General features: G+C 39.6%; 1 protein-coding gene across 1 annotated transcript; it reads left to right on the top strand.

Annotated features, from left to right (window-relative positions):
• The first annotated feature begins 396 nt into the window (after window positions 1-396).
• On the top strand, window positions 397-13,594 carry LOC311268429 (splicing factor U2AF 65 kDa subunit-like). Its single transcript, XM_084372087.1, has 11 exons — window positions 397-565; window positions 3,621-3,795; window positions 3,933-4,036; window positions 5,543-5,694; window positions 5,793-5,909; window positions 6,949-7,087; window positions 7,170-7,249; window positions 9,587-9,709; window positions 9,831-9,917; window positions 10,680-10,922; window positions 11,026-13,594. The coding sequence occupies exons 1-11, from the start codon at window positions 517-519 to the stop codon at window positions 11,155-11,157; spliced, it is 1,401 nt and encodes a 466-aa protein (XP_084228213.1). The 5' UTR covers window positions 397-516; the 3' UTR covers window positions 11,158-13,594.
• The last annotated feature ends 371 nt before the right edge of the window (window positions 13,595-13,965 follow it).

The following is a 13,965-nucleotide window of genomic DNA, read 5'->3' as shown; positions in this document are numbered from 1 at the left end:
ATTTGGCAGATTTATTGACAATAAAATAAAAGAGTTTCTTATTTCATTTGGGATGGGGTTTTTTATGAGAGGTGCATCGATCAGTTAAATAGTAGATCAGTGAATCAACAGATAATTAATCTGCGACTGTTTTGATAAGCGGTTAGTTGAAATTGAAAATATATTTATCTTTTTATTTAAATAGCCAAATTTAATGATTCTTCCAGAAAATATTTGACAGATTTATTGACAATGAAAACAAGAGTTATTTCCAATTAGCATTTACTGAAAGCTCATATTTGTATGATCATAATCTTATATTCTTTAGTGTATGTTCATTGTGTTTTAAACCTGCCCCATTTGGCCTGTTTTATTTTGAAGGCCGTGACCGGAAGCCGTGTCTATATAAGCGCGTGCGGACGGCGGGCAGCTTGCAGTGGGTTTTGCTGCACTGTGTCAGCGGGCTGCTCGCTTCATCGTCTCCCGTCAGACAACACACACCTGCTTTATCCTCCAGACAGCGACACGACCGAGAAAATGTCGGATTTCGAGGAATTCGAGAAGCAGCTGAGCGAGAATCGACAAGGTGAGCGTCAACGGCTGTCCGTGCCCCAGTTTGGTCTTCAAGCTAGCAGCGCACCGCTGACATAGTGCGTAACGTTAGCGCCTACATTATTTTATGAATGGATACTGACAACAACTTTAACGAGTACTTTTCCACAGTATGACTCAGCTCGTTTCACGTTAGCTTAATTAGTATTTATTGTCAGGATGCCCGGTTAGCTCATCCTCATCCTACAGGCTCCGTGCAGCCGCTGCTCAGCCCTCCGTACAGGCTGGGGACGGCGAACTTACCTGCGCGAAACGGCGAGATCCGAAACTACGTTTACATCTGACACCTTTTATAATGTTGTGCTCACCTGTGAAGACACGCACAGGTAGAAATGACTTGATATGACGTTTTCTGACTCGTGTTGATGTACTTTTCAAATCGGCATCCATTATGAGTTATTGCAACACACTATTAATAAAATTCACTCAAAATGTTTAAACAAAACATTAATAACTGCTCCATAATATTGCAATTTAGCATTAGAGCTGAACAATTAATCGAAACATCGAAAATGCAATATGGCCGATTACAATAAACACACAGCAGGTGCTATAATTTGTTTATTAAAGTGACATATCATTATAAATAAAGCATTTATAATGGAACATGCTTGTTTGGTACAGACCCAAACAAAAACCACATCATAATTTATTTATATGTGTTTATATATAGAAGATAAAATGCAAAAATGACCATTCCTATTTACAATTACTCATATTGCAACCAAACAGTATCTATCAGAATAATCACAGAAGGTCCCTTTCGTAAGTGTTAATCAATAGGTAATAAGGCCCTTAAAAGTCAGTGTAAAATGCTTATTAACATTAATTACACAAGGTTTTTATAAAGCATTTTAAACATGATTATTATTAGATTATAAAACAGCACTTTACAGAATGTTAACTTTATAACAGCGTTACAGACACGTCTATTAAGTTGAACTAACTCATCTATTGTGTCGTTGCATAATAAAGCATTTATTAACCTTGTTAAGATATTGTTCCATTAACTGCTAACAGCGTAGTTAACTGTTATAAATACAATAAATGCATAATAAGAGATGTATTAGTCAGAATAAAGCAACAAAAAAAGCTTAAAGGTTTAACAATGAAATCTGAGGTAAATTAGTTAAACTCAACTCAATAAATGTGTTTGTAACAGTTAAAAGAAAATAATTAACATTGTTATAATAATAATAATAAATATTATAAACTTCATGTCTGTTGTGCTTTCAAAGCCAGAGTTACAAGGTGCTTCACAAAATACAGTACAAAATAATATAAGTGAACATCGAGCAAATCTTTAAGAAATAAAACAAAATAAAATGCAATAAAATCTGAGAAATCATGAATTCATGAGCAATAAACAACAAATATAAAACTGGAACTCATTGTCATTATCGTTCATGATTAAAGATATAAAATGTAAAATCTTTGCATTAAAATGTCTATAAACTTGACTGTTGTTATATGTTTTGTTGAGTTGTGTACTTACATTATCCCAAATGTTTCCAACAATGTTTAAACCGAGAAAACGATACTTTTGTTCAAGAGAACGGTGCGTTTTATCTGGTCACGTGTCACTATAACGTCCGGGAGAGAGTCGGAGGAAGGAAGTCGGCGAACATGACTAAACGTAATGTGAATAAAACTTGAAAACATTACCTCATTCGTAAACATTTCGTTCTTGATATGAATTTGTTGATCTTCAGTCTATAAAATGTAGAAAAAAACTGTGAAAATGCTTTTCACAGAATCCAAAGTGACGATTAGATTTCTTCTTTTGTCCTATTAACGCTCCAAAACCCAAAAGACTCGAGAAACGAGGCGAATGCTCACATTTAATAAGCTGGAACCAACAAATGTTTGACTTCTTGCCTGATCAGCTCCAGATACCAGACACAAAAATAGAAGAAAGTAAGAAAACAGAGGTATTAAAAGAAAAAAAGAAGCTTCCACTGAAACACCTAAAACTTGACATTTAATCAACGTAGAGCTACCAGGTGGATCAGATCTGCACAGAACCTCCCATCGATTTGTTAAAAGGTCCTCTGTCATGTTCTGCCTGAGAAGAAAGGCCACATTAAACTGTCAGATTTGTACCATGAAGAAGAAATATGATGCACAGCTCGGAGTGGACTGGAGGGTATCGGAGCATGTAATTAATATAAAAAGGAGGCTGTGCACACTGAGGTGACACTTCAGGGCCATTATCGTTTTAAGAAAAATGTAATCACCTGCAGTTAGTGCCGTGAAATATTGTCAATCGAGATACAGTAATTATTGTAACAGGTATAATATCAGGAGTTGTGAAAAAGAAGCAGATATATGTGGAGCTGCAATGTTTAATCAATTAATTGCCAAATATTTGGATAATTTGTTCTTGTTTTTGTTTTGTTTTTCAAGAAAAAAGTCAAAATTCTCTGATTCCAGTTTCATAAATGTGAATATTTTCTGCTTTCCTTCCTCCTCCCAAAGATGAAGTCCTCAAATGTTTTGTCCACAACCCAAAGATATTCAGTTACAACTGTCACAGAGGAGGAAAGAAACTAGAAAGTATGAACATCTAAGGAGCTGGAATCAGAGAATTTGGACACGATTGATCTAATATGAAAATAGTTTGGCGATTAATTTAATAGTTGATAACTAATCGATTAATCGTTGCAGCTCTAAATGTGAAAAAAGTAGTTGGAGCAGAAATTAATGCATTTAATACTCAGAATCTTATTTGTGTGCAGTAGTTGAGTACATTTACTTAGTTACTTTAAACCACTCCACAAGTGAGGAACAGGAATCAGTGCATGTTTGGCATTATTGGCAAACTGAGTTACCCGAACGAGGGATTAAAAAAGTTTTTTCTTTTTTACTACAACAATTAAACAATTAAAATAGTTGAGGATTATTTCTCTGTTGTTTGATTAATCAGTTTATCATTGCTGCTCTGCTACGTACAGCATTATTTATAGTTATTCATAATAAATGAGATGTATGTATTGGTAGAAATACAGCAGTTGTTGCTTGTTTCACAGAGAGAGAAAGGGAAAGACACAAAAAGAGGAGTCGCAGTGGATCTCCGGCCCGAGGCGACAAACATCGCAGCTGGAGCAAAGACCGAGGGAGCCGCAGCCGAGAGAAGAGAAGCCGCAGCCGAGACCGGAAGAGCCGGGACCGCCGGAGCTCCTCCAGGGACCACAAGAAGCACAGGTCAGTGGGGTACAGCTGCAGAACCAGCACACAGGGACAGACCTACACCAGCAGGCTTTTATTGTGAAAATACTGCCTGAAAGAGAAGTTTTGTCTCTCCTTCTGTGAGCTTTTATTTTGTCATCTTCTGGTTTCAGCCACTCTCCGAGGAGAACGAGGAAGAAAAGGACCTGCAGATATTGGGATGTGCCTCCTCCGGGCTTCGAACACATCACACCAATGCAATATAAAGCTATGCAAGGTATTTCGTCATGTTCTGCCTTCATGACCTCTTTAAAACTGCAAGTACAAGAGTTTGCGTTCATTCATGTTTTATAACTTGTATCCAGACCTGAACAAAGCTGTCGCTCAGCACCCAAAACAGGTCAAAATTTACATTCTTTCACCGAGTCATCACTCAGACTGAATCAGAACACACAGACATGATACATATATATTTAGATTCAGTGTGACTCACCGTTTTTGAGGATATGATAATCTTCATGTTCATCACATATATAAATGTCAAAAAAATCTGTTTATAAATCATTGAAAAAGACGTTCCGTATAACTGCAGAACTTGCCTGATAATCATCCTGTTTTTAGGTTTTCTTCAGTATCACAATAATAAGTTGATACTTGTCAGGTCATTTGTGAGTACACTGCAAACAAGAACTGCTATTAGCCATTGCAGCATACTTTTAATGGTGCAAAACTAGCTAGCTACTGCCACAGTGCTGGCGACTACTGCCGGGTAAAATCAGCTGTGAGAGCTAGACCCTCTACCCCAGCGGTCTCAAAATACCATTTCCGGCAAATCCTCCGCCATCGTCTTGTCAGTTAAACGTGACTCCTGTTACTCTGTGCTGTGACTCTGCTGCTGGCCCTGCCGCTGCACTATACAGTGATCAGGCATAACATTATGACCACCTGCCTAATATTGTGAAGGTTCCCCTTGTGCAGCCAAAACAGCTCTGACCTGTCAAGACCTCCGAGGGTGTCCTGTGGTGTCTGGCACCAGGGCGTTTTATAGTGGATCCTCTGGGTCCTGTATGTTGGGGGTGGGGCCTCCATGATCAGATCTGCTCCAGCATGTCTTACAGATGCTCGATGAGATTGGGATCTGGGGAATTTGGAGGTCCGGTCAACACCTTGGGCCCTTTATTGTGTTCCTCGAGCTGTTCCTGAGCAGTGTTTGCGGTGTGTCAGGGCACATTGTCCTGCTGGGGGGCCACTGCCATCGGGTAGTGTTGTTGTGATGAGGAGGTGTACTTGGTCCACAACAGTGTTTGGATGGGTGGTGCGTGTCAAGTGGCATTCACATGAATGCCAGCACCCAAGGTTTCCCAGCAGAGCATCGCATTGTGATGAGATGATCAATGTTATTCACGTCACCTGTCAGTGGTTTTAATGTTGTGGCTGATCGGTGTATGTATGTATACAATAGTGTGCTTTCTTGTAGTACTTAATCGCTCACGTGGCCCTCCTACATGATGACAAAACAGCAGCAGTGGGCGCAAGATAATTTGAGTTCAAGACTCCTGCTCTACCCGGACGTGAAAAAAGTTAGCTCACCAGAAATTTCCATCAGATTTCACTCACACAGCCTAAGAAGCTCTCTCAATATTACTTTACTTTCAGGACTCACATTAGTTCTCACATCAGATGAATCATCCAGAAATGAGTCACTGCAGTTTTCCCTGATAAAATAATAGAGCGGAGGCTGCAGAAGGTGACAGTTTGTCTCTTCTGTGACTTTCTCCCTCAGCGGCCGGGCAGATACCAACAATAGCTCTGCTGGCGACGTCCACCACGACTGGAGTGGCTGCAGCACCAACACAAGTGCCCATAGTTGGCAGTCAGATGACAAGACAAGCCAGACGCCTCTATGTTGGAAATATTCCTTTTGGAGTGACTGAGGTAACGTCTGTATTTACTCTCTTCTTTGACTTCCTGTTTACTCTGATGTGTTCGTGCTGCATGTCTCCCACCATGCTGTTTCTTTTATTTCTCTACAGGAATCCATGGCAGAGTTTTTCAACGCTCAGATGAGACTCGCAGGACTTTCACAAGCCCCGAGCAACCCTGTACTCGCTGTGCAGATTAATCAGGATAAAAACTTTGCTTTCCTAGAGGTTTGTGCTGTAATGTAATTTGATATATTCCTGCAGCTTCCCCCACAACGTCTTTATTTAAAGCAACAACACTACTCCCCTCTCGCTGAAGCTACATAGTGCAGAAACAAGTGATAGGGGGGCGGACCGGCTGAGACAAAGACACCATTCACCCTATTACAAGAAACTGTGTCATTAACATGACTTCGTTATTTTAAGTTAAAAATTTACATAATGTTGCTTTAAAGGGGAAGTTAGACATGGTGGGATAAAAGCTCGTTCTCCGTTTGAAGAGAGGGAGATCAGAGGATTGATATCACTTTCATGTCTGACTGTCAGATACAACCCCGATTCCAAAAAAGTTGGGACACTGTGTGAAACATAAAAGAGAGTGTGATAATTTGCTAATCCTTTTTTATTTTAACATGTTCTCAATTGAGAGCAGCACGAAGACAATATAGTTAAAGTTTTACCTAATCAGCCTCAACTTTCCCAGTCAGTTTGTTGTTTCTATTTGTTAAAGTTAAACATTTAAGATTGTAGAAACCAGCAAGAGCGAGGTAAATTTAAGTATGTAAATGTTATGGTGTATCATATATTTCTCTTAGCTGCTGTAATAAATACATAAAAAACAACTTTTTTAAATGCCACGACACAGGCAAAATAGCCGTCACAAACACACCTCAGTCTGAAAAGGCTACCTGGCGCAACAGTTACGCCTTACTGCTTTAGCTGTGTGCTTTGTGCTAACAATAGCCACTACAGGAGTGTGCTGCTTCTGCTGCTGTGTGGTGGCTCGAGGAGGGGTAGATATATAACCCATGTAGAACAACCGCTGGCCTGTCAGGATGGACCGCAACAGCCGAAGAGGGCAGTGTGTTTACTGGGGAAATTACAGGTCACAATCCCCTATGTTAGCACCACCACTAAACACCTGAGGAGAAGCTAGAAATGCAATGCTACCGACTTTTTTGAAATCAGCAGTTGTACATAAGCCAACCTGCATACACACATTATTATAAGTTTACATTGTGTCACTGTGACTTTTGCTTTGTTTTAGTTCCGGTCTGTCGATGAGACGACGCAGGCCATGGCCTTCGATGGGATCATTTTCCAGGGTCAGTCGCTGAAGATTAGAAGACCTCACGACTATCGGCCTTTACCTGGAATCTCAGAGCAGCCTGCGTTCCACGTCCCAGGTTTGTTTCTGACTCTGATGAGTAATGACACGTTTTAATACATGATTCAGAAAATGTTTTGTTCGGCTGTCGTTTTGTTCAGGTGTCGTCTCCACAGTCGTTCCCGATTCCCCCCACAAACTGTTTATCGGAGGCCTTCCGAACTACCTTAACGACGACCAGGTATTAAACTGAACACAGACTCAACAGGAGCACTCATGTTTCCTCATTTTTCTCTCACTTTCTGAGGTTTTTGTCGCACTTTAAACATGCACAAAATATGTTTTACATTTCTTTATGACATGAAAAATCAAAAACTGTGTTGTGGTAGAGAGAAAATAGAATAAAAAAGTCTTTGTGGAGAAGTCGAATCACAGCCAGAAGCAGGACGTGACCCCGCGGTATCAAGGATAAGTTTACAATAACACTATGTAGGGAAAACATAACTAGGACTTGTATTTATGCATCTGATATTTTCAAGTATTCGCAATGGACAACTTACTCTGTTTTGCCATAACTACACTTAAAATAATGAGATCATGTCATTAATCATACATGAATATTAAAAGAAGGCTTTCTGTGACTTGGCTATTGAAGTAAACTGCCTTTCTCATGTAAAGCGTACTGATTAAAGAAAGGTAAGCAAAGTCCAGTATGTTTACACAACAGGCTGATAAACTGTATTTATTTCTTTGTCCTATCGTATGTATTTGAAGTATTGTCAAAGAAAAAGTCCACCTGTTTGAGTGGTGATGTTTTTCTGGACTTTTTAAAAATGCCACGAACAGTGAAATTGTTTTAGCCTCAGATGTTAAGAGCAGATTAAATGTATTAGATTGATTTACTGTTTTTAATTTATTTCTCATGTGTTAATAAACACGGTCTCTTAAGTCTTTAACTCTTTAGTCTTAACTGAAAAAATAAGCAGTCTGATTTCACTATTCTTACATTTTAGGGACACTAACAATTAATCGATTGACAAAAAAAGCTGTAATTGATTTACTGTGTACGTAGCAGTTAAAGCAGTTATTTGTATGTATCTGTATCAAGATTGTTGTTTATATTTAACTACTTTGCAGCTACTGAGTCCAATAACTTTAGGCCTGTTTTCTGGTGGTTGTAGAAAGGCATTATGGGTAAAGGCCATTGAGGCAGGGTGCAAAAGTTACTTTTTTGTCCACTGGCCAAATAGCTAGTAAATGTTCAGCCAATCAATACATGACATTTTTTGGCTGCTGAGTGAAGCACATCTACCCACCTCTTGCATATTTATATATTTTATATATTTTAGCAGTATTTGGCTGGTGGTGGGGGAGTGTTGAGCCCTGGGTTGAGGGAAAGTGGACACTCAAAAGTCACTAAAAACTCCAGAAATATGTCGCACATTGGAATTGAATCTTAACTAAAAGTATAAGTGGACTTTTTCTTTGAGGTTATCAAAAGTCAGAGTCAGTATTTGCTGATAAATAGGCCGTCACGACTGAGTTTAACACTCTGAAGGACTAAACAGCTTCACAGTAGAGCTCCATGTTTGCTCTCAGGTGAGCAGATGATGAAAAATGTTCTGTTTCACGGTGAATTTAATCCTAACTGTCCGTTCTGTCTCATTTTAACTGGCTTACAGAGCACATGTAGCCTGATGTCTTTTATTCACTGACTTATTTATTTTTTTTATTAATACTTGCAGTCACTTCCACTGCGTTGATACTCACAGCTCTTTCATTTTTGTTCCCCCACTTTGTCCCCAGCTAGGGGCCTGTAAGATCGTTAAGTCTGCGCTCATAATTTGTTCAGTAGTACTCATCTACTGCTGCCATGCCAACATGTAACACAAGGCAAGTAAGACATTCTGGTCCTCACACGGATACACTCCTAGCCAGCAGGCTCCCTTACTGGCTGCTTTCTTTCTCCCATCATGCTTTTGGAGCGCGCTTAGGACCCGGGGATTTTGGGTAAAGGACAGTAAGACATGGGGATGTTAATGGTGGGGATTTATAAAGGTTTTATGTAACGGTAAGAACATTATATCCAACTATTACTGGCAAAATACAATAAAAGCCAATCTTTTTTAAAGTTATCTTTGTACCATTTACTGCTCAGTTTGTCAATAAAGTACTTTCAACTTTATATTTGAGGTTATTATAGATTTTTTTAATAGATTTTTCACTTGATAACGTCCCAATAATACTTATACTGAGAGTTATTCTGCTGTTTCCCACATGTAGCACAGATCCACGTCATTTACTTGTCACGTCTCCCCTTAATCCTCCAAAGACAGGAACATTTCTGCACTTCTGTCTCTTCTTTCTTTCTTTGTTTCTTTCTTTTTGGAACAAGTGTAGCAAAATCTGTAAAATGTAGAAATGACTGCACACATTTTTGTTTTTTTCCAGTAATCATATGAATAGACTGTGATGTGAATGGTTTTCAAATAGACATGTAGAATTCACTCTGTAGGTTTCTGTATGTTCACTATCAGTTATCGATCTCATTTCTTGTTGTCTGACCTTTTTTTTGCAGGTAAAGGAGCTCTTGACATCATTCGGGCCTCTCAAAGCGTTCAATCTAGTGAAGGACAGTGCCACGTCACTGTCTAAAGGTTACGCCTTTTGTGAATACGTCGACATCAGCGCCACTGATCAGGTAATGATTACGTGTATTGTGTTGTTTTGACTTCTCTATGAAGCTCCTTGAATCTACCTCAGTGTATGAAGCGTTAGATTGCCTTGCTGTGTTACTTTGAGGTCTGTGTTCTCTTCGTCAGGCAGTTGCTGGCCTTAATGGGATGCAACTAGGCGACAAAAAGCTGATAGTCCAAAGGGCGAGTGTGGGAGCTAAAAATGCCAATCCTGTGAGTAGGACTCCTTTCACCCTTTCCCTTTCTTAAAGATCACAGTAGTTGTCACTAATCACATTAACAATGGCTCCCTTGTATTCAAGTTTTCTGTGATTCCTTGACAAAATCTTTCTTTATAAAATGCAGCCACACCGGGACTTATCGCAAGTCCAGCCACTTATTGCAGTGGCTTTTCCACGTTAAATTTGGGTGATTTTTTTTCTATATAAGTATCAGTTTTGGCTCAACTGTCTCTATGCTGAATGGCAGCATGCAGTTCGACATGTGGCAAATTCATTTCCACAAAGCAGAATTTAAAATCTGTTTATTATGGTGGCCCAACACAGCTCGACACACTGCAGCATAAGAAAACACACGCAAAAACAGACAAAACACCAGCAAATTGAGAAAATAACACGTGCAGGATTTAGAAAAACATCCTCAGAAAAGCACTCGTTGCATCTCTCAACATTAATTTTAGTATTTGCACCTTTACCTCCGCTGTAACCTGCCAAAATGCTGTTTACAGGCCTTTCAGTACAGAAGCCACACATTGTTATCTGCTGTGTGCTACAATGTAAAGACTGTTGGGCTCCATCCTCAACAGTGGCAGATGGAGGGAGTGAAAGGTCACCGGAAAGATTACTTCCAACATGTTTATCCACCGCAGGAATGCCAAAGATACAGAAACAGGCAGAGGGAGGGAGGGAGGGAGGGAGGCGGCAGCAGCTTTATGAGAGTCTAACCTCATGTATACGACTCTTCCTCCACCTGTAGACCTCCATCATAGAGACCCCGGTGACGCTGCAGGTCCCTGGACTTCAGAGGCTGCAGAACTCCGGCATGCCCACAGAGGTGCTGTGCCTTCTCAACATGGTGATGCCCGAGGAGCTGGTGGACGACGAGGACTACGAGGAGATCCTGGAGGACATCCGCGAGGAGTGCTGCAAGTACGGCAGCGTCCGCTCCATCGAGATCCCCCGACCGGTCGACGGCGTGGAAGTCCCCGGCTGTGGAAAGGTGAGGCTAGTGCAGCTGCAGCGGACAACATCAACAGCAACGTTTCATTAGCTTTAAACACATGTAAGGAAGCTGAGGTCCTGTCACTTGTTTCTCACTGCAGATCTTTGTGGAGTACGTTTCTGCTGCAGACTGTCAGAAAGCCATGCAAGCTCTCACCGGACGCAAGTTTGCCAACAGAGTGGTCGTCACCAAATACTACGACCCAGACATGTACCACAGACACGAGTTTTGAAAGCACAGACGTCAGCATCTCCTTCCTCCTTTCTGTTCGTCAGCTTGGGTTCAGTCGGTTTTCTTTTTACTCCTCTGAATGTTGTGAACGTGTCCTTAGAGACTAGACCTGGAAAAGACTTTTACTACATCTTCTACTTAACAAACTGGACTGCAGTGTGTGTCTCTTCAGTACTGAATATCTAACTCCCAGCTTAAGCCTAATACTCACACAGTGAACTTACTCTGAATTTAAAAGAAATACTGTAGTATTCATTACATTTGTAGTAGAATGAATGTGACATGTATCTTACTTAAACCCTAAACTAATACTGCCTGACAACGCCAGTGTAGCTGTCTATCAATATGCACTACATGAGAAAAAAACAACAGTCAAATGTTTAGATTTCCCTCCTGAGCACAAGATCTAGATTTGAGAAGCCATCATGATGTTTGTTGTGTGGCTGCCAGAGACAAAAAAAAAGTTTTTATTTATTTATTTATTTTTCAAAAGTAATATTTTCCTCGATACGTCACATATTAATATTCCTTAAAACATATACGACGCTATTACCTGTACTGCTTAAAAAGACCAAATGTTGACTTTTTTTGGTCGAGAGTGAAAATAAACATTTTGTCGGCCTCAGAGGTCGTTTTGTAAATATGAATTTATTATTTCTAAAGAGGAGAAATATATTAAATTGGCCATGCACACTGGAAGCTAGTTGAATCAGAACGTTATATGAATAAAAAAGTGATTTTCTTGGTTTTAATATTTTTGGACCGTTGACCGTTTTTTAAACCCCGCCCCCTGAACAGCGATTGAGCAATCGTAGCTTAGCAACCGTAACTAGAGCTGTGGTAAGACCAGTACTCATTCATAGAGTTTGGTTTGGAGTTTGTGTCTTTTTATATCATTCACAAAAGCAAAGAAGGAGCAGAAGTGTAGAGAGCAGATAATACTGTGTTCAGCTTCAGATGTTAGCATGTGTGGCTAACTAGCTTAGTGATTGAGCTTTGCTGGTAATGCGGATCAGTAAATCTAGTTCGATTGTGGGATTACAGGTTAAGTAAATTAGCTAGTTGGTATGTCTTTTGCCATCCATCCTGCTCTTTTTCAGAATTGGGAATAAGGGTTAGGGAGATAACTTTTCTCCTCATCCTAAACTGAAAACTTAATAAGCATTAAAGCTCAGCAGCAATGCTGTTTCTTAATTTAATGCTCCATTAGCTAGCTGTCTAGCGTTTCTCCACCATGTCGCTATCAGACTAACGTGAACAGCTCCGTCCTGCTTGTTGTTTTATTACTGGATGTTTACACTGAAGCAACCGCAGCCAACGTCACCTGAAATAACTTCACAGCAGCCAAATTCATCAATTAGTCCTCATAAAAGTGAAAACGATAACAAGCTTAGCAGCCAAACAGTCGTTACTACAAAATATTTCGCCTGATTTAAAAAATGTTCTCACACTTGTAATTCTGACTGACAAGGCTAGCTCAACACTGCAAAACAACACCAACGCTGTTTTTTTTATTTAATGCTATGTTAGCTTGTTGTTTTTCTGCCATGTGGAAGACAGTCCCGGATGCTATCAGGCTAACATTAGCAGCTTTGTCTGTGGGCACGTAGGACGCTTAAACGGAACAACGGTGCTTTGAACACTCTTGTTACCCGTTTCGTGGTGCTGAGTTTTGAGTCTTTAACACAATATAACCATTTTGAGCTTATTAAAGACCCTGTTTACAAGATTCCCAGTTCAGAAGGAGCTGGAACATTTATAAAAAAGTGAGCTGGACACAGAAATGAGATTTCGGCTCTTGTCTTCCACTTGACTTTAGATTAAGGAGCCATTGTTTAAAGAGTTACTTTGAATTTTGATCATTAATCTGCTGCCATCGTCACTGTGAACTGTGTGCGTCCTGCGTGAGAAGGGAAGGTTAAACCGACATAGCAACAGTAACTAAGGGGGCGGGGTTTAATGAACGTCACCAGCAATACAGTTCAATTTATTGTCAAAATCAGAACAACAAAATCAAAATGTCTTCATGGTCTCGTTTAAAAAATAAAGCAGATATGCACATGAAATGCACCTTTAAGTTTTGTAGATAGTGAAGCTACTGAACGATTTTTTTAACGCTTTATTCTTTGTGTCATGTTTTGAATCTGTTGAAGAAAATGTATCAAATTAAAAGCATTATTTATAATGAAATTATAATTATTATATACAGATTTGTCCACCGTTGAGTCCATTTGGACGTCACCTGGTTTGTCATACAGCCAACAATCTGTTCTGTTTCAGTGTAATCAAACTCATGTTTAGGTGTGATAAGTGGAACATATCAAATTATAATAACAGACACGGTATTTTATACGTTTTGGATGGCCGGAAATTTTAAAATGTTTTTAGTTTGTATAATCCCTGCCACTGCCATCGCCTTGAATAAATGCTTGCATCCATTAAGTGTCTGTCTGTGTTGTGTTCTTTTTATGATCTGTGACATAAAGACACTGGATCAGTATTTGATATTCATTTTATAAAAGGTTTTCACAGGACGTGTTCCCAGTTTTGTGCTGTTTTATCTTTACACAGGTGTAGCAGACTAACATGACTATTCACTGCCTTCTGGTGGTCACAGTAAGACACTGCAACGCAACATTAACACTGTAATTATCATGATAATTATTAATATTAACATTTAATGAGAAGTGTCATAAATAATGTGATGAGAACAGTGATATCTTGCATTGGTCAAACTAAAAAGCTGCTTCAGTATCAGTCCTCTGCTGTGAAGATCAAGCTGTGAAACATCACAAGTGTCAAACTAGAC

The sequence above is a fragment of the Pagrus pagrus genome, assembly GCF_965226575.1.
Source record: "Pagrus pagrus genome assembly, chromosome: 13".
NCBI lineage: Eukaryota > Metazoa > Chordata > Actinopteri > Spariformes > Sparidae > Pagrus > Pagrus pagrus.
This window is presented reverse-complemented; position numbering and strand designations above follow the sequence as displayed.